The sequence below is a fragment of the Spea bombifrons genome, chromosome 2 (assembly GCF_027358695.1).
Source record: "Spea bombifrons isolate aSpeBom1 chromosome 2, aSpeBom1.2.pri, whole genome shotgun sequence".
Lineage (NCBI taxonomy): Eukaryota > Metazoa > Chordata > Amphibia > Anura > Pelobatidae > Spea > Spea bombifrons.
Window position 1 is genome coordinate 112,773,226 of NC_071088.1, and position 27,904 is coordinate 112,801,129.

General features: G+C 40.4%; 2 protein-coding genes across 3 annotated transcripts; both read right to left on the reverse strand.

The window, feature by feature from the left end:
* Positions 1-1,242: 1,242 nt before the first annotated feature.
* Positions 1,243-9,201, reverse strand: LOC128473805 (cystinosin-like). Its single transcript, XM_053456035.1, has 7 exons — positions 9,191-9,201; positions 8,261-8,392; positions 7,275-7,391; positions 6,701-6,803; positions 6,199-6,357; positions 5,478-5,560; positions 1,243-1,525 (listed from the first exon to the last, which is right to left on the reverse strand). Exons 1-7 carry the CDS (start codon positions 9,199-9,201, stop codon positions 1,243-1,245), a joined length of 888 nt encoding a protein of 295 aa, XP_053312010.1.
* Positions 9,202-12,196: 2,995 nt separating this feature from the next.
* On the reverse strand, positions 12,197-26,094 carry LOC128473476 (retinol dehydrogenase 7-like). Of its 2 annotated transcripts, none has more exons than XM_053455706.1 (5): positions 26,003-26,094; positions 21,916-22,242; positions 17,515-17,773; positions 14,050-14,213; positions 12,197-12,724 (listed from the first exon to the last, which is right to left on the reverse strand). In XM_053455706.1, the coding sequence occupies exons 2-5, from the start codon at positions 22,229-22,231 to the stop codon at positions 12,504-12,506; spliced, it is 960 nt and encodes a 319-aa protein (XP_053311681.1). In that variant the 5' UTR covers positions 22,232-22,242; positions 26,003-26,094; the 3' UTR covers positions 12,197-12,503. The 2 variants fall into 2 exon arrangements, with proteins under 2 accessions (XP_053311681.1, XP_053311680.1); XM_053455705.1 differs by having other exon boundaries at positions 21,916-22,246; positions 26,022-26,074.
* Between the last annotated feature and the right edge of the window lie 1,810 nt (positions 26,095-27,904).

Consider the following 27,904-nt stretch of genomic DNA (forward strand, 5'->3'; position numbering starts at 1 on the left):
TGATGCTCTATTATAAAAATGTCCCTCTTTAAAAACAGTTACAAATAAAAAGCAAATTTGTAATATTTTTGTGTACCAGAGTTGCGTTGATTTTATTGTTATTCTACAGTTAAAGGAAGTTTCCTGTCCCGTGCAGCCAAGTACTTGAAACGTGCTGTTCCGCATAGATGTGGATGTTTGCATATCCCATTTCTACCCCTACTTTCCATTTCCTTTTTCCTTAATCCCTTTATGAGTTACTCTGCCATTAAAATCATTATGTCAATAATGCTATAAATATACCCAAAATAAAGGCTACCTCTGGGCTCACGAAACCTCTGGGTCCATGCCTTGAAGGATTGTCCTGCCTCTTGGGAGATTGTAAGGCTGGATCTGTGTTAAAGCTCCATGTCTGCAGACAAACCCTTCATGCAGGTGAAGCACCGTCACAGCCTCAGATGAGTCTGTAGAGGATGAAATGTTGCAGCAGTGATCGGTGCTTGTTATTGTGATGTCACAGTATTTTCTCTTCATGATATCACTACTGATGCTAAGTGTCCTAGATGATTTTAAAGGGATAGTCCCATATTTTGTGTTATGTCAAAACTTGTTTATTTCTGTTTCTTTAAAAGAAACATTTATGATTTATGATCTAAGTTACCCCCATTCTTTGTGTAATCCCTTCCTTGTTTATCATTATGTCAGCAACATGTACATTATTCAGGGCTGAACCGTACTGTGCCCTGCAGTGTAATCTATTTACTAAAATCCTAGACGTGTTAAAGTGTGAGGACCAGAGAGCAGGAGGGGTATAGCAGCTATGGAGATTATTTTTGTGCAGGGTGTGTGGAGATTAGGGAAGCCTTTTTATATTGAATTATTGTTCGTTATGATTTGATCTGTACATGCATCTGAACACAACCTTCAATTTTTGTTACAGGATTTTTATGTCACGAGAGTAAGAGATAGTGGATCTGCAGAGGTTGTCGGACTGCAGACTGGAAACAAAATAAGATGGTAATAGACTGATGTTCTATTATAAAAATGTCCCTCTTTAAAAAAAGTTACAAATAAAAAGCAATTTTGTAATATTTAAAGAACTTTAAAGGTTCTGATCCGCATAGATGTGGATGTTTGCATATCTCATTTCTACCCCTACTTTCCATTTCCTTTTTCCTTAATCCCTTTACAAGTTAATCTGCCATTAAAATCATTATGTTAGTAATGCTATAAATATACCCAAAATAAAGGCTACCTCTGGGCTCACGAAGCCTCTGGGTCCATGCCTTGAAGGATTGTCCTGCCTCTTGGGAGATTGTAAGGCTGGATCTGTATTAAAGCTCCATGTCTGCAGACAAACCCTTCATGCAGGTGAAGCACCGTCACAGCCTCAGATGTGTCTGTAGATGATGAAATCTTGCAGCAGTTATCGGTGCTTGTCATTGTGATGTCACAGTATTTTCTCTTCATGATATCACTACTGATGCTAAGTGTCCCAGATGATTTTAAAGGGATAGTCCCATATTTTGTCCTAAATTGTTTGTATCTTTAAAAGAAACACTTATGAATTATGATATAAGTTACCTTTATATCTATATATTTAAACCATTTGTTTTTTTTTCAACCGACTAAAAAACCTTGACTCTTTTTACACTACAGGACAAAAACAATTTTTATGTTTTTAATATGTCTCTGTAATGTCATTCTTACTCATATGCCTAGATTTTTTAATCTATTTTGTCTGTTATTTGTCCAGTTTGCTTATTTTATACCTGTTTTATTTGGGTGATATATGTGGACTGCTTAGCTGATGCAGCTATACATCAACAATATGCAAAAAGACCACCCCATCTCCCCCCTTATCATTCTGATCCATTAGCTGATCTCTGTGTGCTGGCAGGGATCAGATTTTGTATAATTATACAGGGGTTGTTATCAGTCACTGATTAGCAGCGGTTTCCCTCCATTACCCGAGTCAGTTTCTGTGTGTAACTGAAGTTTCACTCTCACATTCAAACACGGTTAGAACTGTAATGCAGCAGGAGGGATGAGCTGTAACTGACAGGCAGCCCCGGCTTCTCCGAAGGTTAGTACATAACCTTATGTTAGCACCTTATCTGTGTGAGCCTCATTCGATCCTGTGGGGTTTTAAAGTAATAGTCATTGTATTAACGCATAACTGTCATTTTCCCTCCCACACCTGCTGCAAAATATTACCTTCTTCTTCATTTATAGTCTGTTCAGCAGGCTAGTGTGTAATGGGTTTGGGTTAAACACGTTACATTACTGTTAATATTCACCAAAATGATCTGTTAATTCTTACCTGACACAGACATGTTAGTGATGTGTTCTGGCCTTTCTATTTTTTACTGTTTTATCTTAATAGCTGTCATTATTTTTTGTTGTACCCTTTAAATGTATGTATATATATATAATAACCGTCAATAAATTCTAAATATCTGAAGATCATTGTGACAGTACTGTCTGTAAAATATGCAGTGCAACGGACGCTACAACTAACTTTCTCCCTGTCATGGATGCCAAATGTTTTTAAAACTTTTGTAACCCACGCAAAGTTCTTTGTAATATTGATTTCCACTGTTTAACCCCTTAAGAGCTGTTTTTTCTCTTTGTACCCTCCTGGACCAAGGCAGTTTTAACATTTTTGTGGTCCTTGTTTTTAGCTTTAAATTTATTTTCTCTCTTGTTGTTTGTTAATTTTTTGGGGAGGGGGGGTTAGGGCTTTCTTTAGATACCATATTTATCATTTCATCTAACTTCCTATAAAAAATGTACAAAATATGTCTTCTATTTAAACAAAAAAAGCCTGCAAAAAAGATTATATTTGTCCTAAGTTTAGAAATACCCAATATTGTGTTCAGCATCATCTCCTCAGTAGTGATACCACCCATTGCAGAATATGACAGCACTACATAAAACAATACCTAATATACATACAGTTCTGTGTAAAAGTTGTAGATATTTGTGAAAAGTTGTAGATAGGTGTGAAAAGTAAGAAGGCGTTCAAATAAGACATGTTAGTAGTTGGAATTTTGTTAAATGCTAAAAAGTACGCGAACAGAAGAAAAATCTGAATCAAAATTAATAATTTTGCGTGACCACAATCTGCACAAAATCAGGGATTTTGTAGGCATGTAATTAGGTGTATGATTAAATGAGCAAAAAGACACAAGGAAGTCATACGGAATTCACAAGAACTCTTTGAGCCGACAATTTCAAGGCAGATATGGGTTTCCAGATGTCCCGTCCAAGCTCTTTTGAAGAAACCAAATACAAACGGGCAATGTTGAGGACTGTAGATGCAGTGGTCCGCCAAGGAACCTTAGTGCAGCAGATGAAAGACGCATAATGCTTACTTTCTTTCAGAATCGGGAGATGTCCAGCAGTCTCATCAACTCAGCTTTGGCTGAAACCAATGGTACCCAGATACATGCTTCTACTGACTATAGAAGTCTGGTCTAAACTGTTCTTCACGGAAGACTTGCAGTCAAAAGCCGTACCTCGAACATGCAAACAACGTGTGTACAAGTGTGGGGCTGCATTTCTGCAAATAGAGTTGAGGATTTGTTCAGACTTAATGGTTTCTTCAATGCTGAGCAGTACGGGCAGATACTTATTGATCATACAATACCATCAGAGAGGCACCCGATTGGCCTTAAAGTTATTCTGCAGCATTAGCTTCCACATTATTCTTGTGTTTAATATATATTTATTCATGTAGATGTATTTACTAGAAGCAATAATACCCCCAACCAAGACCCTGGGTTATCAGTTTTACCTGTTCTTTTGCTATGTAGGCGATTGCTTCAAGTGCCCCATAACCTTTTGTTATTATCAGACACAGGGCCGGCCCAAGGCAAAATGCCGCCTGGGGCGAATTTTAAAATGCCGCCCCCCCCCTTATCTATCCTTTCTCTCCCTCCGTCCCTGCCGCCCCCCCCCCCCTGTACTTACCTTTCAGCAGTCCTGCGGCGAGACTCCCTGTTCGGTCTCGGTGCCGGCTTGTAATGCTGAGCGCCGGAAATCTTCCGGCACTCAGCATTACAAGCCAGCACCGAGACCTAACAGGGAGACTCGCCGCAGAGGAGAGAGAGAGGGGCGCCAAGTGGGTACTGACCACTCTGCACCCCTTTCTCTCTCTTTCGCTTAAAAAAAAAAAAAATTCCATTGTCGGGCCGGCCCTGATCAGACATGTTGAACAGATAAGATTGTTTTTGCTTGACCAGGAATGCATTTATTTATTTATTTTACACAGTACATTCTGCATTTATTAATCATTCATTGTACATTTTCAACAATCGATCCTATTCTATCCGAAACACGGTTACTGGTGAACTACAAAAACTGTTTTGAAAAGGCCCATTAATATTAAACAATGTCATTCATTTATTTTAAAGATACGTAAAAATCATTTAACTTTCCACTACTGACCAGAGTACACATTGCAGTTTACAAAATCATAAATGTGTTGTTTTATTCATTTATAAAAGTACTTCAATACAATAAAATTCACCAAAAACAAATGGAACAATTTAAATAACAATCCATCTGTGGTTTTAATGATAAAAGAAAACTTTAAGATAACAGACTCGAGACGTAAACATTTTTTTGGTAATGTGCTTAAAGAACAGTCAAGCAAAATATTATAAAGTATATATTCTAGGAAGCATTATTGTTTTACTCCTAATGCCACCATGCTGTGAAAAATCCCTAAAAGACACAAATCTTAAACCCTGCAACACATCACACAGCCAATACAAAACTATGGTTTTATGATTAACCCCTTAAGGCCGTTTTTTTTATTTTTGCAGTTCTTGTGTATAGCTGTAATTTCCTTCTCTCTTACTAAACCCATACAAGTTTATATATATATATATATACATATATTTGGGAAAAAATTAGAACTAGAGAGGCTTTATCTAGATACTATTATTTTGATTGTATCATTTAATTTCCTATAACAAAAGGAATAACATATGATGACATTTTTGAAAAAAAAAAAAAAACACACTTTCACTTTTACTCATCAATAAAAACCGATGAAAAAAACTGCCAAATAGATTGTACGATTTGTACAAATACTCAATGTTTTTATTAAAGTTATTGGGTAATAAATACAAGTAGCATTTTGCTATTTCAGAACCTTTTTTTCAAATCCATGTCAGGATATTTTGGAAGATACAGCAATAATTTTAGCACCTCCTCAAACAAAAAAAATGTATATATATATTTTTGGACTTTTCCTTCTTGCAGATTTTGGTGTTGTTGAATGTCTCGACACGGTCTATGCCAGGAAAGCGATCTTTAATCACTTTCTAAGCTTATTGAATACCATGATGCTGTCCTGGGCAGACAGCAGCAGCAGCGCCCCCGTGTGGTGACTCAGCCTCTTACATCCACAATTTTTTCTGGATGTAAGAGGCTGACAAAACCTAGGCGCCAGGACAAAATTCTCTGTCGCCATGGCGACCTGGCGCCTGGGATTTGTCGAGCCCTGATCTAGCAGAACATTTCCGATACTCCATCCTTCAGTGCTTTTCTGACGGAAGTTCATGTAAGCCTGGGAAATGCAAATTGTGTTCCATGTAACATAATAAAAACAAAGTTTTTGGCGAGTAATGAATCAAACAATGTCGAGGTCTCTACACATCTTAAAAGACCTGTTCCACCTAGGGTGCCTCATAAAATATTACCAGATACAAGTTGCATCATGTAAAGGGAGGAAAGCGGAGCCTGCCATTTTATTTTCTGCCAGACGTGAAAACAGCTTTCATTTTTTTTATTGCTGTACTACTGTTAAGTCGCTGAAAGGTTTTGAAAAAGAATCTACAGAAAAAGAGTATAGTATTTAAAAACAGGAATACGTTTATTCAACGTATATACAAGAGTAGTGCATAAAAATGTAAGTATTTAGGGAAAAGAATTGCTAGATGGAACAGCACCTTTAGGCAGATTCATGGTGACACTCCTTTCTACAGATCAACATTACATGCTGGTGTGTAAATGACGATTACAACTTTCAGCAGCAGAACTTCTCTAGTTTTACATTACAAGACGCTGTATCAGGTGTTATTTACAGACCCTCGTACATTATTTGAAAAGATCTGTAGATCTTCCAGATAAGCTTGAGTGCAAGTGAAAATAGTTAATAATCAATGTATTGCTGATTGAAGATCCATGGTAACGTCAACACTTTACCTGAGGGAAGTACTTCATGAGCGTAATGGCCAACTTAATGTGCGAGAAGCAGAATAAGAACTGCAGCCACGTGACCTTCCCAACCTCGGCCACAATCAGCATGCTGAAAGCAAATAACCAGGCAATGACAAGGAGGCCGGTGGCTACTTTGGAAACTTTCTGGATGGCAACATTAGAGCTGATGCACAAAGTATACAGAAACAGTAAAAAACAAATAATGCTGGGTATAAATGTCTAGCATGTATAATGTTCTTTTTTTTTTTACGCAATGCATTCCACGATGGCGAAAGTAATCATTTTTGTAAATAATAAAGTCCTCCTGTAAAACAGAAGGTCTGGCAAGATGCCCGACAATAATGGTGTTTTTCTGTCTAGACCTGTTCCAGACCAGTGCTCCCTGCCCCTTTAAGTATTTACAAAGCTCAAGCATAAAGTGGATTGTGACCGATATTCAGCAAAATTCAATTTACAAGAAATGTTTAGTTCTGTTGATGTCACTCACTTCGTAAATGCAGCATTGAATGATAGTAATGATCGTAAGCAGCACCGCATGGAGGCTGAAAAAAACGTCATTTGAATCCACTGGGATGACTCCGTTGGGATACGTCTGAAGACGTATAATTCTTCCTATAATAATAGTTCCAGACATAGTTTAATGAACTGCCCGACAGATTAGCAGTTCTCAAGCCGTGTATCCTCAGGACCCACATTTGTTTTTGGTCATTAAGTCACGACCCAAAAATACCCTCAGAAAAGATGAAGGAGTGGAAAGGCTGCCCGCGGGCTGCAGCAGGAAGAGGGGAGGAGCAATCAGAGAAAAACTTTATTCAGCTCCCACTAGGAACAGACAGCGACTGCAAACCAATCAAGCAACTTGCTTTGCGGTCGGGGGGTAATACTAAAGTACATGCCGGACCGGAGGCTGCCTGATGGCCCTGATTGTTGCGGCCACGGTCCTGACAGCCTGCTGCTCGCGGATTGCCGCTAGATTGCCCCAGGAAAGCGACATTTTCCCGGTATGCCTCCAGTCCGGCCCTGACCCTCCGCGACCCCCTGAAGACAGGGTCGCGACCCATGAGTTGAGACCCACTGCCCTAATGTATGATATCCAGAACAGCCCAACATTGAAAACGCTGTATGCAATGAAACCAGGGAGATTCAATGCCAAAAAATCAAAACTCAGTCCCACAACGCTGCAATTAACACAAAACATTATTATCATTACTGTCCACAGTAAAGCCGGGGTATACGGTACAGCTCAAGCACAAAATGGCACTGCTTTCCCCCAATGGGAGTTGGTTTGCTAATAACTGCAGATAGAAATTGATTAAACGATATTCATAATTATCCTTCTTCAAAGCAAAGCAAAATGCAGCACAAAGCCATAACCATGAAACCACCGATAAAAATAATCTCTACATTTACAAGCAGTTGGTCTAAAATGCTGTATAGAAAGAACGTGTGTGTTCTTGAAAACTATAAACTTTTTCTTTCCTGCCCTACAAACTTTTAAGAATAGCTAGCTATAGATAGATAGATTTGCCCTTTCTGGCCACAAATTGAATTCCATATAGAAGGTTTTTTTTTTCCCCCCATACAAAAAGGTTTTTTTATATTATGTATTGTAAATGTTAAGCATTCCAGATTTATTTTAATTCCTTTCATTGCTGTATTGTATAGCTATGCACATGTTTTCAGGTTTGCATTGTAACGAAGTAGCATAGAACCCTAGGTCGCTTAAATAGGGGATCAATTTCTGCTATTCACGGAACGCAGAATTTGATGTCACATAAGAGCCATTCAGCCCATCTAGTCTGCCCTCTCACATCGTAATCAGTCCTCAGTCTCATCTAAGATTCAGGATAGCTTTATACCTATCCAATTCCCTTACTGTATTAGCCTCTACCACTTCTGATGGGAGGCTGTGCCATTTATCTACCACCCTCCCTTTTTTTCCGCATACATTTCCTACCAATAAATTCAGCAAGATATATGCCTATAACTAGTTTTCGGCATACATGCTTGGTCATCAGTAACTTCAATTTATGTAAATAGTTGGTACCTTTTCCTTCGCCAGTTCTCAAACACTTGTAGATAAAAGGACACAGACCAGGCCAAGAAATAGATCCAGCCTATGATCTGCTCCAAGACCTCCACAGTGAAGCTATGAATCACCAGAAAACGGACACATTGCCTAAACAAAAAGATAATATTAATAAAATGCTGAGAGTTTATCATCATCAAGAATTTAAATGACAAACCTTTGTTACTGAAAGGCAATATGAGCTACAAGCACATTTGAAATCATGTTGCAGGCATTCCACACCTGCTACTTAAATGTAACAGCTCTACCAAACAAGAAACTGTACTTAGTGTGAAAACAAAAAGTACACTCTCTTTGTTATTATGTCCTGATATGTAAAACCAAAGAATTCAATCATCCGTTCCTTAGCAGGTCTAATAATTGGGTAAACACAACCTCAGATGAACAACACATGACATATTACAGGTGTCATGATTTAACAAAAATAAAGCCAAAATGGAAAACCAGTGTGTGTGAAAAACTAAGTATTAGCAGTTTGCTGGTTTGGAGGAAAGACATCAGCAATGATCTTAGAGAATCAATTGTTGCTGCCCATCAATCTGCAAAGGGTTATAAGGCCATTTCCAAACAATTTAAAAGTCCATCATTCTACAGCGAGAAAAATTATTCAAAACTAGAAAACATTCAACAGCATCCACTGTAAAGAAGGAATGGTCTGATTTTGCTGGAAGAACAATCTATGAAAAGAAAAAAAAACTGTTGTTATATGAATTCAGATTCCAGCTGCTACGAACTTTTTAGGTGCTTACCCCTCAGCAGACTGTTTTCTTGCCACTTTAGTGACAGGAAAGCAGTCGATAGGAGTGCTTTTGACCCTTGTGTGTGGGGAGTCTTGTTAGAATCCGTGGAACTTTTGTGGGAGCCAGTGCTGGCTGGTGGCGAGTATACCGCACATACATGATTATCACACGGCATGAAAAAAAGGACCAAAAGAGTAGAAAGGAAAAGATTTTCCCCCCTCCCATTATTTCCTTGTATATGCTGGCCCTTATTATGGAGTTTGTATTTGTTTTTTGTTAATATGTAATTTAGGGAGATGCTGCCAGTTGCTCCCTGACTGATCAGCAAGTCTCTTCTCCTCTGTTGAATGGTGAAAACACTATGGTTTGAGATCAACAATCAAAACCAAAACAATTTGTATGCATTTTCTTAAATGCAGACGCAGAATACACCACTTACTTGGTCCGGAAAATGTACAATGGTGACGTTCTTCGAGGAATAGGTAATGTTAAGAGCAAACACAATTGTTTCATTCACAGGAACAGTGAAAAGAAAAAAAAATGAAATCAACCATGCTAATCATATACTGTTCTATACACGATACGACTGTTTCCCCATACAGTTTACAAAGAAAATTTTATTATTGATAATAATAAATACCGTATTTATCGGCGTATAACACGCACTGGTGTATAACACGCACCCCCATTTTTGAACAAAAAAACTGAACAAAAAAAACTTCATCAGAATCACTGCTATCTGGGAAACCACACACACACACACACACACACACACACAGTAAGACACACACAGTAAGACACACACACAGTAAGACACACACACAGTAAGACACACTCACACTCAGACACACACACTCAGACACACACACTCAGACACACACACCCTAACCCCCCTTCTCAGGATCTCCCCTCTCTCTCCCTAACCCCACCCCGGTCACTTACCTTCAACTCCTGTGTTGGAAGTGTGAGGCGTTTGTCTCGGGTGCCGGCGCTTCACTGCTGAGCGCCGGCACCCGAGACAAACGCCTCACGCTTCCAACACAGGAGTTGAAGCGCTGAGGCAGGCGGCTGAGGCTGAGGCAGGCGGCGGCTGAGGCTGAGGCAGGCGGCGGCGGCTGAGGCAGGCGGCAGGCGGCAGCGGCTGAGGCTGAGGCAGGCGGCGGCGGCTGAGGCAGGCGGCAGGCGGCTGAGGCTGAGGCAGGCGGCAGGCGGCTGAGGCTGAGGCAGGCGGCGGCCGCCAGCAGAGGAGTCCTGGATTTCTGTCAGTCAGGGGGGCCCGAGAGTTGCCGAGCGGTCGTCTTCAGCAACCGCTCGGCACCCCTTGGGCCCCCCCTGACTGGCAGAACTCCAGGGCCCGGTCGCAGTTGCGACCCCGGTAGTTCCGCCACTGGCTCTAGGATTTATCGGCGTATAACACGCAGGTAGGGTTTCAGCTTCATATTTTAGTTAAAAAAGTGCGTGTTATACGCCGATAAATACGGTACTTTTATTAAATAGTCCTGTGTGGCCGATTAAATGCTTCCCCCTGTCTCCTGTGATCAGGGAAGCTGAAACACCGTGAGTCGTGACACCCCTGAGATGCTGTCACCCCAGTACAACCCCACGTGTACAGCCCCAAAATATTTTTATTGATATATTTATAAAATAGTTTTGTATAGTATAACTTTGTAATTCATAAATTAGAGGAATTCATTTTTCTAATTAATTGCACACCTTGGCACTTATAAATCTCATTAGTCAATTTCTGTTAATTGCCCCTGAGGAAGTGGTGGGTGTACTATGAAACGCATGGGGCACTTTTCTTTACACCAACGTTGTTGCTAACTAAAACAGCTTGACGTTACGCGCTACTATTTTCATTGCTGTATGTAAGTCTGTTTAGGTGATTTGGTACACAGTATTGGAGGCCGAAAGCCGCAGTAATTACAGACAACGAGTGAGAAGCTTATGTTATTTATTTGAAAATTGGAGAGATCATCCAAGTTCTTACACTCCTCCAATGAATGTTTTAATTAATATTTTGATTATTGCATAAAGACCAACGGTGTGACTTAAAGTACTTTTTTTCACCAGTTTATCTATTCATCTTTTTTATAAATGTATTCATTTATATGAAGGTTTTATATACTTATACATTTTTTATTTATTTATTGTAGTTGCTTTATGCTTATACATATAATACTTACAACTAGACTTGGGCGCCGGCCAACTCTTTGTGCTCATCTTAGTGTTCGTCTTCGTGGGGGAAAGAATATTCATATTTCGGCGAATATTTGCCCGTTCCTGTGTTCAGTTCGGGAGAATATTCATGTACATTCTTCATGTTCTTTTTTTTCTTTATTTTTGGTAGAAGGGGTTTATACGGGGTTAACGTGGTACAGACTACGAAGCGGCTTTGGCGCCAGAATTTTAAATGTCCGTACGAGCGACTCTATTGGTCGCCTGCAGGGGCTTCCTCTGCCATCAACCAATGAAGTACACCTGCTGGCGACCAATAGAGTCGCTCTTACAGACTGTTAAAATCCTGGTGCAGCCACTTGGCTGGCAGAGACCACTAGTTTCCCTGCTCCAACAGTTAAAGGTCCGTACAAGCGACTTTATTTGTCGTTTGTACAGACTTTTAACTGTTGGAGCAGGGAGACCAGTGGTCTCTGCTGGACAAATTGTTCCACCATGATTTGAAAAGTCTGTACGAGTGACTCTATTGGACGCCAGCAGGGGGCTCATCTGGCATCAACGCTCCCGTTATCTAGACAGCATGGCAGGGGTTAACAGGAGTGGAAATTCGTAGGTTCGCCGCCAGGAGTTAAAAAGGCAGTGCAAGTGAGCCTATTGGTCACCTGCAGGGTTTTCCTCTGGCATCAACCAATTGTTTGATGCCAGAGGAAAACCCTGCAGGTGACCAATAGAGTTGTTCGCACTGACGGCAAACCTACGGATTATCGTTTCCGTCAACCCCTGTGTTGCTGCATAGATAAGGTAAGGTAGGCTAGATGGGGAAGGGACCAGGGAGATTAGTAGATGAAGAATAACACAAACGATTCTTCATGTTGTGTGTCTTCGTCTTTGTTTTGCCGCCGCCGCCGCTTCTTCGTTTTTCCGTTTGACCGACGAAAACGCACTATTCATGTTCGTTTTCATGTCCACAGAAAACGAATGCACAAGTCTACTTAGAACCTTTAAAACTTAAATGTGCAGCAACTCTTAAGTAAAGTTCTAACGTAGTCATTGGTGGTCAAGGAGTTTATTTGGTGCCACCTAAACACTACAACTTGGTCTTAAGGCAATGGCATAGGACATTTTATGTGAACAGGATAAACTTCCAGATAGCTTATAATTGAGATACCATTTAAGATAATCTTGAGAAATAAACACCTTAATTACTCAGCGTGCCTCTTCTATTTTTAAAAGCGATTGGGTGGTTAATGAAACAATTTACAAAGTTATTAGAATAATCATGTCTACTTTTCTCTCTGAGCAGGTTTAGCAGCAGAACGAGTTAACACGTAGTCAGATATGGCAGTGGGAAGATAGGAAAGAGGCAGGTAGTAGAACTTGGCGTCCCAACCAGGAGAGTATCTTGTCCAGGGGTAAACAGCAGTCAGGGCATGTTCCATGCAGTCTGTGACTTTGTTTAACTTGGTACTGGTACGGCTTGTTAGTATCTCCAAAGAATTGTATTCTTTGTAAAACAATAAATAAAGCAGAAAAAGATAATTAGTATTTTTTTTCTTTCCAAACAGCCAGAGCAAGCTCTTTGATTTACAAAAGATGGTGCTAACGCAATAACAATCTAGAATAGCAATTACATCTCTAACTATAATGGGAGAGAGGTAAAAGCTGATTGTAGAAGAAACATTTGCACAAAGAACCGTCTTGTGTATACTTGCTTGGGTTAGTGCTAGATAATGGGATCTATTCACTAAGTGGAGAGTTGTGGTTCCAGTTCCTTTACTTTGTTATGCATTACGAAGCGCCAACCCCAATAATCTTCTGTTGCAGGAAGAGTTTGGCAAGCCCTGTATAATATATATCGACAATTTGAAATCTTCTTTCAGGACAGATTCATAGAGAAAGAGAAGCCTTTTTGCACCTCTCTTTTCTCTACAAATTTAAGTGCATTATTCTGGCCTCTCCTTGGAATTTTGGCAAAAGGGTGGAGCCTCTTCCCCCTTTTGCAGAAGTGCACCAAGAGGAGGTTCACAGAGAAGAGGACAAAGAAAGAAGGCATGAGGAGAAGTGTATAAAGAAAGAAGACAGAAGATTAAGAAAAGGTAGGAAGACACTGAGAGGGAGTGTGGATGAGAGTTTGAGAGACCATGAGAGAGTGTGAGATTGTTCCTGACAACTTCATAAGACGTTGGCGAGGATTCAAATCATTGTTCTTAGAATAATACAAATGAACTGGGAAGGGAGTTCAGCAAAAACAACATTTACGCTTCTGATCCAGGTCAATAATTACATGGAAGTCAGAACCTAAGCACAGCATATTTTAAGCATAACCAAACATACCTAATTTAAGAGAGAGTGATGAAGAGTGTAAAAGAGCATGAGGAAGAGTATGATAGAGCATATTTATTAATCATGATATAACATACTGGATGTAGGCATGGTTTGTAATGCCATGTGCATTAAATAGGGTTGTCTCAGCCCTTCTTGTTAGGTTTAGCCCTTCAAGTATTGAATAGCAAACTGAGGAATGTGGAACCTCAACTCTTCTGCAAATTCTCCTGACAACTATCTCTTTAGGAAATAGACCTGTACGTACATATTTTTTAAATTTCTCTGCAACAACAAAGTAACCTTTCAGTGAGCCAATGGTGAAGGCCATGAAAAGCTGTTAAAAAGCCTACAGAAATAATCAAATGGGCTGCAGGTGTAACACGATTGCAACAATAGACAAAAACATGAAGCATTTTTTGTGACATATATATAATAATACTACTTACAATGCTGTCATATTCACATGACAATCCCCCCCCTCAAAAAAAAAAAAAAAAAACCTACTTTGCTGGTAAAACGCCATTCCATATGCTTCCTTAATCTCAGCAGGGGCATTTTCCCACAAACGCTTCAAGTTGTTTAAATGTGGCTCGGTAGAACTCATTGGTGTTTTGAAAGCACCGGGCTCTATGATGGAAACTTTGACACCAAAATCCCGCATTTCTCTTCTGCAATTATAGAAACGGTCTGTGTTAGACATTTAAAAATCAGAACAAGCTAAATGTTTAATGTACTAAAACTAATAGTAAACACTCAAAAATACCTTTTTCTTTTAACAAAAAGTTTTACTTTGTACAACAATTAGTACCTATAAGGTCTTGCAAATGTAGCTAAATTCTAATAAGGCTTTCGATGCAGTAGTTAACTATTGCTGGGTGAAAGTTTTACCCCTATCCAGCCCACTGCTGTCAGCTAGTCTGCCTCCGATGTCCGTCCTAACTGCGTCCTGCAAGAGTAGGCTCCGGAGCCCACGAGTTCCCAGGTATGATCATGATGCATGCAGGGTTAGAGGAATTGAAAACATTGTGGGGTTTTGATAGTAACACCCGCAGGACCTTTCTTCTTTTCACCAACCAGTACTATCAAGCTGTTCAAGTGACTAAACATTAAATTCCAAGTCTTTGATGATAATAAGCTTCCATCCAGGACATAAATTACTACTTGTAATTGGGTATAGCTTGTATTGGTTTATACTTTACATATCTTGTTAGATAACTGTCACAGAAGCCTCCGTGTGTCACGAACCGGGACTGGGTCCATACAGACGACTGTAATGACCCACAGCGCCCAATGATGGAATTTCAGGAGTCACTGTGCAAGAGCGGAGTAACGGGACCAGATGCAGTTCCCTGAGTGTTGGGCCATCAGGATTGTGTGTACAGTACAGATAACAGGATCAGGATAACAGAGATAACAGAGATCTCTGGCAGCTAAAGACAGCAAAGGCAGGACAGAGCCAAAGGAGTAGAAACAGGTTGCAGAATCAGGAATACAGGTTACAGGGACAGACTACACACAAGATCCGACATGCATAGGAAAGGACACCCCTCAGGGGCTCAGGACAGGACAACAGAGTACAGGGCTGACAAGACTGACCAGGTTACACAAGACTATACAGAAAAAACAGGACTAAACAGAATAGACTAGAAAAGAACATGAATAGAACCCCTTTCTAAGATAACAAGATTGGAGATTTTGTCACATATTATGGCCATAGCATGCTTAGCCCACCACTACGCCAAAGTACTCCAATATATCGGTAGGTCCTAACACTTAACCCTGCCTACTGAATTACTAATAAACAAACTAAACATTGAATCTAAACACATATCAGAGAAAGACATACCTGAGACAAACATAACGGGTGGGGCACACCTTATAAAGGGAACAGAAGCTGAAGCTAAGGGCAGGACTGGAATCAAAGAACAAGAAGTTCAGGACAGAGCATAAGGAAATCCAGGAATGGATTGTAGCGAGACAGGGGAACTGTAGCGAAACCAGAGATATGCAGTTCCGCAGCCTGGATGGGGCGTGACACCATGCCATGGGTCCCCAGAGGGGACTGAGTGCCAGCCTCCTTCCTACAGACTACGGGCCCTGGTATGGAGTGCCAGGTTTCCCAAAGTACCAGAGACTCTAAAGACTGTGGAGCTAGGACAGATTTGGGGTTCCTGCATTTTGGGAGGGGGTTTATGTATGGTTATTGTTTCCCTATTGTATCCCCAGTGTATCACATGCCCTTTTGCTTGACCGGCTAGGACCCGAGCAATTGCCGGCAGACTTTAACCCCTCATAACCCGGACACCATTGACCCCACCAGAGCGTTCTTTGGGGGAGTTAGCCCACAGTTGGTGGGGTACAGACCATGGGTGGTTCGGAGAGGGAGCCTCCTATGGATCCCCAGTCCCTGTGACTTCCAGGAGAGCGTGGGTCAGCTGGCGGGGCTACGGAACACACGCCTGGCTATATCATGGTCCGTCCTGGGGAAACTTTAAACTGCTACCGCTCGAGGTCCCCACAGTGGATCTTGCCGCTTTTTGGACAGAATATTCTAAGGACCCCAAGCTATCCATCGGTACCCCGGTATCACCCTGAAAACAGTGGTTTGGGGTTATACGGACATTGCGGGGATTGGTGGCCTGAGTGTGGCGCCGGGCTGTCTGGGCAGTGTGTGGATATGTTATTGTGATTTATGGCCCTTTCATCGTTGGACTGTATACAACGCTGTGTGTTTTCTCAATGTTGTTGTTCACCTGGACATTAGTCTCATCTAATGCTTCAGGGGCTCGCTATATCACTCATTGTCCTTTTCAGGACAATTACAGCGCTGTATTTGGCTATGCCTTGGCGGGCTACATTGGTATTACAGCAAGGATACCAAGCCAGTTCCTGATCCCTTCATCTTCTGGCGCTGGAAGCGGTTAACCCTTGCGGTTCTGGGAGGAAGCAATGAACAAAGCAGTTCCTGTTTTACCTCAATACAAGTCTTGTCTTGTTATTGGGGTAAGCCTCAGTCCTGCCCTTATCAGGGCAGTAAAGGGCTGTATTGCTATACTTCTGTATATTACAGCACAAGCAGGACTTTCTTTAGGTACCATTGTTTTTATCATATCCTCTAATTAACTATTAACAAAATATAAAATATGGTGATTTTTTTTTTTTAGCAAAAGGACTTTTTCTCACTTTTATTTGAAAAATCTTTTATTCATCTGCAAAAACTAATGAAGAAACCGGCTAAATAGATTCTACTATTTGTAGCGTTTTAGGGGAAGCTATTTAGCTATTTCAGATCCATTTTTTTTCCAAATCTGGTCATTCTGCCTCATGCGGTATTTGGGATATCTTTGAACCCAGCCAATTCAATTTACCCCATCAAACCATATTTTTTTTACAAAAAATATAAACCCCTGGTAATTTCAAATGCTGGTATTTTAACTTTTCCTATGCACACATTGTACCACCAGCCTTTGTCACAGTTTGCCGTAGTATTTTCTTTTTCCACACGCATTTTACTTCAGGTATGAATTTAATCCTCCTGGTATATGCCCCTGTCAAACAACATCTTAATATGTGTTCAGTAACATCTCCTGAGTACAGTGATATCCCCTATGCATGGGTTTGTTGGGTTATTTTGGAGGTAAAAGTCCACCTTTTATGCATTTTTGGCATTTGGACATCTGGTCAGTCTGTGTCCATGTCCCATATTTGTGGCATCTTTGAAATGTGGAGGCAGAACAGTAAAAACTGACAAGATTAAGCGACCACATCAAAATGTTTTCAAGAACATACAGCAAAACTGTATGTCATAAAAAAAAAAAAACATAAAAAAAGATTAATACCTTTATACTACACACTTAAATAAGGAAAGTAGGGAAATGTGGGCAGCACCTTTGATCACTACAGAAAAATTCACTGATGTTCATGAATTGATGTTCTATGCTCCCTATAGTTCAGTTTTACTATGCTTACCTTAAACTGTCGGAAAAAGCTTGAACACCATATTTAGAGGGGCAGTAGCCACCTCCAACGGTAGCCAGTCTTCCAAAACAGCTTGAAACATTAACAATGCGTCCTTGAGCTCTTCTGATGAGAGGCAGCAAGTTGAGCGTCACATCCACCAAACCCAGAAAATTGATATTCAGCACCTTGGCAAAATCTTCCTTTCTTTGCCATTCATTAGGGCCAATTGCGTGCCCAAATCCAGCATTATTCACTAGACCCCACAGCCCTGCAATACATCAAAGAGTATATAAGCAGAACTAAATCGTGTAATTTTTATTGACAATTGATAAGAGCATAAAGTTAAGAAAATAGGTATTTTATTAGTAAAAAAATTTAAGCAAAAAATGCATTATGAAAAACATACAGTGTCAAGAGAGTAAATGGACCTTGTTTTTTGCATTACTTTTTTGTAAAATGTAGTATAGACAAACACAATGTGCTTAAACTAATAACACGCACACAATGATAATCTTTTGTGTCTTTATTGAACACACCATTAAACATCCATAGTGCTGGTGGAAAAAGTAAGTGAGCTCTTGCATTTAATAACTGGTTGTACCTCCTTTGGCAGCAATAACTAGACTTGTGCATTCGTTTTCGGGCAAACATGAAAACGAACACGAATAGTGCATTTTCGTTGTTCAAACAGAAAAACGAAGAAACGATAGTGGTGGCGGCGACAAAACGCACACGAAGACGCACAAAACGAAGAATCTTCGTTTCTTCGTGTTTGTCTTCGTTTTTCGCGGCGAGCTCACCAATTTTTCAAAGAAGGGGAGGACAGAGTACAGTGTACTGTTACTGAAGTAGGTTTTTTCCCCAGTACTTCTGTGTCAATTGTGTAGTGCTGTTGAACTGACAGTTTGCTGCACACAGTGCCTCACTGGCACTGGGGTGCCCTTGCCTGCCCTGTCTTCCCTTAGTTTTTAAAATAATTTTTTAACTAGATTTTGTAATTTCAGGACAGTCAGTCAATAATTTAGTTATTTAAGATGAACAGTTTGAATTATTAATGAAATAATATAATTTATAAACGTAATAGTACTACTACTATAATATATGATAATATTGTCATTTAGTATACTAATGTAGATGACTACTAGTGTGTAATATAAAATCGTTAATATTTAAATATTATTATAATAAATTTTAGCTAGCTAAATTATATAAGCTATATTATATTAGCTTATTTTGCTTGAGGCATTCTGTCAGGTAGTAGAGTTAATTTATCCCATATAAAGATTAACCAGTTCTCCTATGTGATCTGCTGATATACCTTGTCCTATTTGTTTCGTGGGGATGTCGCCTCATCACGTTCCCTGTCAGTTTTCACTAGTGTGCTCCTAAAACTTTTTTTTCTGTCGTCGCGCGTTCTATGCTGTGTTGATGTAATGCTGCTACCTGCCTACTGCGTAGGTTGGGACGCCGTGACTCTGCTCGTATGGAATGCTGCGGCTGTGCCTCGCATTCTTGTTGATTTCCCGAGTTATTGTGCTACTGTATGCCGACTGCTGTAACCTCTTGAATGCGGTATTGGTGCCTGTGTTCCCTAATTTCCCTTCCCCGATTTTTCCTTTCTGTATCCCTGCACCCTTGAAAACTTGAAAATTTCAATAAATATTGATTTACCCTATAAAGATTAACCAGTCCACTACTACCCTTAATTGATAATTAATTTTATTATTAATATTCACATAAGAAATCCCTAATAATTACTTACTTAGTTAATAATTTAGTTAATACATTTTAATATTTTAAAGTTAAAGGTGTGGCAACGCCTGCTACCTCCGTCGGTGTGGCCAGCTCCCAAACATCATGGACTGACAGTATTTGGATGCTTTGCCCTGGGGGTGAAACAAGTGAGCAGGGTTGTCAATTGCCCACTCATTCACCTTTTCCGTTTCCGAGGCTTCTTCTGGTGGTGGTGTCAGCGTCTTGTTCGCTTCCTAGCTAAAGTCATGCCTCAAACGTCCCTAACGGTCAAGGTATTTTCTCCCCCCTGACTGCGTCTGTTTGCGGTGTGGCAATGCCTGCTACCTCCGCCAGCGTAGCCAGTTTATGCTAGGGCCTAGTGTTTGAGCTCTGGTAGTCCGCTCCCAAACGTCATGGACTGACAGCGTTTGGATGCTTTGCCCTGGGGGTGAAACAAGTGAGTGGGTGAATTGCCCACTCATTCACCTTCTCAGTTTCTAAACTTCCACACGCTTCTGGTGACGTCCTCTCGTCATTTTGGCGGAAGTTCCTTAGGGTCAAATGGTGATGCTTTTGGACATTCTCTCTCCCCCGATTGCAGTATACTAATGGATCCTGAGGGTTAGAATTTTGTTTTCTTTCAAAGAGGAATAAATAAAAGTTATGTTTTAACTTGTGTAATGCTTGAAGACTAAAATATGAGGCAAACAGGAATGTTATTTTGGATTTCATCGCAACTCCTGCTACCTTAAATATTCTCTCTTGATTTGCTATGGTTCATACTAGACTTGGGCGCTGGCCAACTCTTTGTGTTCGTCTTTGTGAGGAAAAATATCTACGTGTTCCATGAATATTCGCCTGTTTCTGTGTTTGGTTCGGGCGAATATTTGTGGAATACGAAGATTTTGTTCCTCACGAAAAATAGTCGCTCGTACAGACCTTTGACGGTGAAACTCCACTGGGGAGACCACCTGCTCCAGGAGTTAAAGGTCTGTACGAGCGACCAATAGAGTTTAACTCCTAACGTGGAACTTAGCCTGGGGAGACCATTGGCCCCCCGCTCCAAGAGTTATAGGTCCGTACGAGCGACTGTTTTTGGATTTGTCGCCGGCAGAGCACAATAGAGTCACTCGTATGGACCTTTAACTCTTGGAGCGGGTCCCCAGGCCAAGTTCCGCTGTCAGGAGTTAGAGGTCCATAAGAGCAACTCTATTGGTCGCAGCCAGGGGCCTCCTCTAGCATCAACCAATTGGTTGATGCCAGAAGAGGCCCCTGCAGGCGACCAATGGAGTCCCTCGCACAGACCTTTAACTCCTTGCATGAACCTATGGATTTCCGCTCCCGTTAACCCCTGCGATGCAGCGTAGATAAGGTAGGCTAGATGGGGGAAGGAACCAGGGAGATTAGTAGATTAACAAAGACAAACATGAAGATTCTTCGTGTTGTGTGTCTTCGTCTTCGTGTACGTTTTGCCGCCGCCATGTTCATTTCTACAGTATTCGGGCTGAACAATGAAAATGCACCCTTCATGTTCGCCCGAATACGATTGCACAAGTCTAGTTCGTATGTAACGCAATCTTCCATAAAGCTACATTAGAGTTCTTGTTCTCAAAACAACTCGCCTGCAATCTGTTGTACAGTACTAAAGAGAAATCTACCATGTAAAAACAAATTCTGCCACAACATAAGGGTGCCAGGAAATATTTTGGACTGTCTTATAAATTCCTTCAATGTAAAATTTCTCATTGCAATTGTTATGCTAATGAGAAAAACAGACTCATAGAGTTTCCCGCATTCAGAGTTTTATGTACAAATGTGTTTTATCATTTATTTTTAATTTTAAATTCTAGGGAGCTCCTTCGTTTTTTACTTTGTTTTTTTACTCCTTCCATTTTTTATACTAACTTTGTTTAGAAATAGAGGACTGCATAAACTTTTTAAAATGTTTTTTGTTGGAGAAACTCCACTTTGATCCATACAAGCATCATCATCAATAACAAAGCAGTTAAACGTCTAGGAGATTCAGACTACTACATCCTCAATATAATATTATACCGTGCAGCGAGGAAGCCTATGAGAGGCAAAATGCTTCGTATCTGCATAAGGTGGTGGGAGTGTTCTGCTTTGGATGCAAGGGTACAGAACAAGAGGTTTTATCAATATACAGACTTTTATCCACTCAACTTCCATTGATCCCAGCAGCAATTTACACGCAAGTCTTTCTAGAGATGTGTTTTTAAACAGTTTTTAAGTAAAATCTGCTATTCGTGTCAAATTATTCTTTATTACAGTATTATGCTACGTCCGTTTCACCTGTGATTTAATTTTGACAATGATTTATCCTGCTCCGTCGTTTGACTATTAAGTGGCTGTATCAGATGGGGATTTGTTGCTTTATAAACACCATTATATACAGATTCACAAATTAGTGTGATTATATTGTAGTTTTTTCCTGTTTCATATGTCTTTATGCTGAAAAAGTCTTACAAGTCTTATTTATGTTGGATGTTTTTGGCATGCAATTTTGCTTTATATAAATACTTACCAAGACCCATGCGATTTATTTCCTTTTTTTTTTTTTTTTTTACAAAAAAGATAATTAGATAAAATTCATTTATTACTATGTTGTATATAAAGAGCCAATGAATTCTTTATAATTATGCAAAATTTACTCACCTGCATCTCCAACTATACTTGAAACCCATTTTGCAGCAGCGCTCACACTTTGACTATCAGTAACATCCAGGATTACTGTCTGCAGTCTGCTGGAGGTCTCTTGTTTTAGATTGGCAGCTCCTTTCTCTGTCAGACATGCTGCGAGTACCCGCATCCCATGCTGATCCAGCTGCTTTGCGAGCAGGTTTCCAAATCCAGAGTCACATCCAGTGATCAATACATATTTATTAGAGAGATTCTCCAGTGTCTGGCTTTGCTTGTGCCACCTGTACAAGAAGATCAGCACCACCACCACGACCAGCAATGGAAGCCACATGATGACGCAGTCTCACTGAAATAAAAAACAATATATTATATTCACTAAAAGAAACACTAAACATGGATTACCTAGGTTTTAAATGCATCTACCACCCTTTAATACCTCACTATACCCCCAATGTCTGAAATGGGTCATATTTGTTTGGGGGGGGTGGAGCGACCTATCAATGGCTACTAATGTAATTGAGTGAGACAGCATGAAAATCATGTTTTATTTACAAAATGTAATTTCTGCTGTTTCTATACACAGTATTGAGGTTTTTAGGTAAATAGAGCACTGGCATAAATGTATACCCAGCAAACATTCAAAGCTCCAAAAAAGGGATAAACATGGACAGAAGGATCCATGTTCCATGAAGTTTATCCAGCTATCCAAGTGTATACTTTCCTCTAATCCATGGCTGAAACTTTTGTGCTTCATTGTTTCTACCCATAGTAACCTCAGTAATAAATGGTGATGATACAAATGGCTAATATTGAGGAGTAGCATGAGCCTGTGTGTGTGTGTGTACATATTAGACCTGTGCATTCGTATGCGGGTGAACATGAAAACAAACACGAAGAGTGTGTTTTCGTTGTTCAGCCTGAATACCGAACACACAAGCATGTGCCGGCATTTCATGCTGAGCACTGAAACATGACTTCATATACCAGCGCTCAGCAGTGAAGCAGCGTGCACCGCGGCAGAGCAGGGAGACAGATGCCTCACGCTCCTACTTCAGGACCTCTACAAGGTAAGTGAACTTCAAAGGGGGGGGAGAGAGGGTAGATAGTGAGAAGGGAGGGAGAGGGGTAGACAATGAGAAGGGAGGGAGTGGGGTAGCTAGTGAAAAGTGGGAGAGAGGGGGTAGATGATTAGAAGGGAGTGAGAGGGGTAGATGGTGAGAAGGGGGAGAGGGGGTAAATAGTGAGAAAGGGAGGAGAGGGGGTAAATAGTGAGAAAGGGAGGAGAGGGGGTAAATAGTGAGAAAGGGGGGAGAGGGGGTAGATAGTGAGAAAGGGGGGAGAGAGGGTAGATAGTGAGAAGGGGGAGAGGGGGTAGATAGTGAGAAGGGGGAGAGATGGGGTAGATAGTGAGAAGGGGGAGAGGGGGTAGATAGTGAATGAATGATTGTGTGAATGCATTGTGTGAAAAGATGAAATAATGTGTGGATGAATTGTGTGAATGCGTGAGAGTATGAATGAATGTGTGGATGAATTGTCTAAATGAGTGAGAGTATGGATTAATGAATTTGTGAGAATTCATTAATGAATGTGAGAATGATTTGTGTGAGTGAAATAATAAATTATTGTGTGAATGAATTACGTGAATGAAAGTGTGAATTAGAGAGTGACTGTAAAATGTTTGTGTGTATCATATATGTGTAATTGATTTGTGGAAAGGCAAAGATGGCACAAGCAGAGTTTATGAGCCCTGGGGACCAAGATGGCACAGGTAGGGTGTTTATGGGACAAAGATGGCCAAGGCTGGGCTGTTCGGGGACAAAGATGGCAAGTCTTGCAAGTCTTATATGTGTTAACTGAGTGCTGGTCAGGATCTATGTGAGCAATAAAATGTGGTCACCCTAAGTACCAGGTATGCCATGCCCAAGTGGGCTTGGCGGTTCTGTGACGTACCTGGTACGTCATCCAAAAAAAAAAAAAAAAAAATGCCTCCAGATCACCACAATCATGGTGCCACCCCTAGCCCCCCAAACCTTTGATCATGATTCTGTAGGCTCAAAATGCAATCACTGGTAAACCAGCTTTAGGGGAGGGGGTTGTGTGTTGATTGGGTCACACACACAACATTCCCCTGCTGCCTGATTGCTCCATGAGAGCGACAGTGCAGCATTAACCCCTTCAATGCTGCGATTGCTGCATGTTAAGAGTTAATACCCGTTTTGTACAGGGCAGCCCAGGCAGACAAGCAACAGCAAAAGAGACCCCCCCCCACAAGCCCGTAGGAGTGATTAAAGAGGCGTCTCCCCGCAATCGCCGGTGATTGTATCCCTGCACAGATAAGTGTGGAGACCAGCCCCAATCCTCCCCTGCTGCCTGATCGCTCCATTAAGAGCTTTTGTGCAGTGTTAACCCCGTCAATCCCACAACTGTGTATGACAATGTATGCGTATGGGGACTAAATATCAGTCAATGCTGTGTTCCTATGGAGCATCAGGATTGAAAGAGTTAAAAAAATAACAGCACTGACTTGAAAATTCAAAATTGTGTCTTAAATGAGGCCTGGACCCAGCAAAATTCCATGTTTGAAAACGGTAACACGCATTTTCCTATTTTGATCCCGCAGTGCCAAAGAGACATACCCTACCCATGGGGTATCCTGTACTTAGGGGGGGGGGTCTGAATACAAATCACAAGTTTTAGTAATTTCATGTACTTAAGGAAACACTGTGTTTGGATAGAATGAGTTTGTTAGGACAGACTGGCACTAAAATGGTTAAATCAAAAGTGTTAAAATGCCCCTAGTAAAATACTTTGGGATGTCAACTTTAAAAAATTTTATACTTTTGTTTAGCAGTTTTTCTTTTTCTAGCCGCTATTGGGGCACAACTTCCAGCATACCAAATTTTTTAAAAATCAGGCATATGTGGGGTTTAAAAAAACAGGACAAGTACCTATATACACTTTTGGTTTTTTTTTCCCCATTTGCACTGGTTATATATACAGTTTTTACAGGTGAAACTGTAAAAAATATTTCCTTTTTATCCAAAATTCAGCAACATCTAGATATTATGCCATACTAAATGATGGTTTATATATGTATATATATATATATATATATATATATATATATATATATATATATTATTTCAAAAGAAAGCCCTACTTTCTTTTGAAAGCCCCTTGCTGAAAAAAAACAATATATAACGTAAGTAGGTGCACTAAATGAGTTAGTGGGTGATCAGAGTTGAACAAAATCATAGCAAAAGCACACAAAAAAAGCTCTGGTCATTTAGAGCAAACATGGTAAAAAAAAAACAAAAAAAAAACGGCCCTGATGGGGTTAAACCATGAAAAGCCAATCATAACAGTTGAACCTAATTGGGAAAGTTAGCTTCTACATTGGGGCTGCTGCCTGCAAGAAACTGTAAACATTGGGGTACATTTCTGTGAACTCTGTGTTTTAAATTACTCGGTAATAGAGTACATTGTTTACATTATGCCATCAGAGACACAGGGAGGTTTGGACTCAAGCGCTGAGGAGGTAGCACACACAAGGTTAACTACACATATGGAAGCTTCACACTCTAGCACTGAAGAGGCAAACTACAAATGAGAGGTTTTGCATGCCAACATTGAGGTTATTGCTTAGTTCTGTTGCATGCATTAGATACTTTTTTGCTACAATGCATTCATCCTGCTGACTAAAAGGTGGCTGCCTTCTCCCTGCATTCTCTTTAACCCCTTAATGACAAAGCCTGTACATGTACGGGCTCAAAATGCATTGTTTTCAATGGGTTTAGGAACCGCCCATTGTTGCATTGTGCCAGTCAGTGGTATACCTGCTGCATATGGGATACTGGGCTATCAGAACATAGCATTCTCCCTGCAAAAACTGGCTCCCTGTAGAGCCGATCAATGTATCCAACTTGCAACTGGTTTGACTTAAAAAAAACAAACAAAAAAAACACCCACGCAAGTCAGATACCAAACACTTGGCAACCTTACTTAGTAAATGTTGGAACATTAGCAGACATTGCAAAATATCACATTTAATTAATTTTTTGGTATATACAAGTGATTTTTAAGGCCAAATGAAATTAAGAACTTAACTAATAATGACTTACAATCAGTTTTCTTTGTGCAGCGAGGATTCAGGTTGGATGAAAATGTGTTTGCGTACTTTCTTACCAGAGCTTTTCTGGAAGTTTAAACAGCGGGAAAAGGAGGAGCCTTTAAAGCTGTGCATACACAAGTCATTTTGGGTAGCATCCAAATACAACTAACCCCTTTATGACCAATTACTATTTTATATTACAGGACCAGAGCAATATGCTTGTTTTCTCTGTCTTTCTTACTTAGTATACCCACGTATATGATATAGTATTTTTATGACTACAGTTGGAATGCAATTGAATGCTTCAACTCCACTATAATATCCCCTGCCTCCTGGATACAATGTTTCTTGCCTCTTGGGTAGAGTGCTTCAAACTGTATACCCAAAGGGCAGTGAGTGGTACCATCCGTTATAGTAGAACTTAACTGTTAATCCTAAATATAGAAAGTAAAATTACAATGTTTTACCTCATGACAGAGGACAATAATAATAATAAAAAAAGATCCGCAATGGGTACCGCTGTTAAACGGACAATAAAATGAATGATCAACAATATCCTCCATGAAGAGAAATACCTGATTATATATACCGGTATATATATATATACATCATGTGTACTACTTTATTAATCTTGCAGTAAAAAAAAGACTGATTTTATGACATTTTCTCAAATAGAACATGTGTACATTTACACATTTATGGCTTAAACACGCTACATTATTGAACTTACCTTAAAATGTTACTAGTATTATTAGAGGTACATGCAGTTTAAACAGTAAACAGTATGCCATTAAGTGATACACGTGCTAAACATTTATGTGCATTGGAGCAGTTAGTGGTTGTATTCTAGATTTGTGCCCTGGTACAAATAAAACCTGGAAAAAATAAAACAGTGAAAATATACATCCAATCATGCTAGCATAATAACCTAATAGCATGGCCACCTTTAACATTTGCTCCCCTCCCCACATGCTCCCCAGCATTTACTTTTATTTAATGAATTAATACCTCAAAGGCTAGTGCAGGAACTCCCAAACACCCTGCCTGTGTCATATTTGCCCCCAAACAACCTTCTTCTGACATCTTTGCCCCAAATAGCCTACCTATGCCATCTTTCTCCCAAACAACCTGCCTATGACATCTTTGCCCCAAACAGCCTGCTTGTGCTATCTTTGCCCCAAACAGCCTGCTTGTGCTATCTTTGCCCCCAAACAACCTGCCTGTGCCATATTTTCTTCCCATGTACACAGCCACATCCATGCTATATGACTTGCCCTGGAACACAGATTGCACACATAGGATTTGCCCTAGCACACAGATTGCATGCACAGGACCTGACCAGCACCCAGATTGGATGCATATGACTTGCCATTTTCCCCCAAACAGCCTGCCTATGCCATCTTTGCCCCAAACAACATGCATGTGACATCTTTGCCCCAAACAACCTGCCTGTGCCATATTTGCTTCCCACGTACACAACTACATCAATACTATCAGACTTATACTTACATACATACTCATTCACACATATGCATCCACTCATTCACACATACACATTAATTCAGATGCACCTCCTTACCTCGCCTGCAGATTTCTCTGTAGCGCTTGCATACTGTGGGAGCGACATCTATTTTGCCTCCCAGGGGAAGCAGGAACGCAGTAGGGTCACGTAACATAGCAGAGAAGAAAGCTGCGGGCCCGTGCGGAAGTGGCTGCAGGGGATACCTGGCCCCCTAGACTGGCAGGTCCGGTTGTTGCAAGTTGAGATCAGTAAATAATGCATTTTTCACTAATTCACTAACCTTATATGACTGTCTAAATTCTTAAAGTGGTATATTTTCTGGCTTACTAAGTGAGAATATACATTGAAAACAAAGTAAGAACTGAAACAAT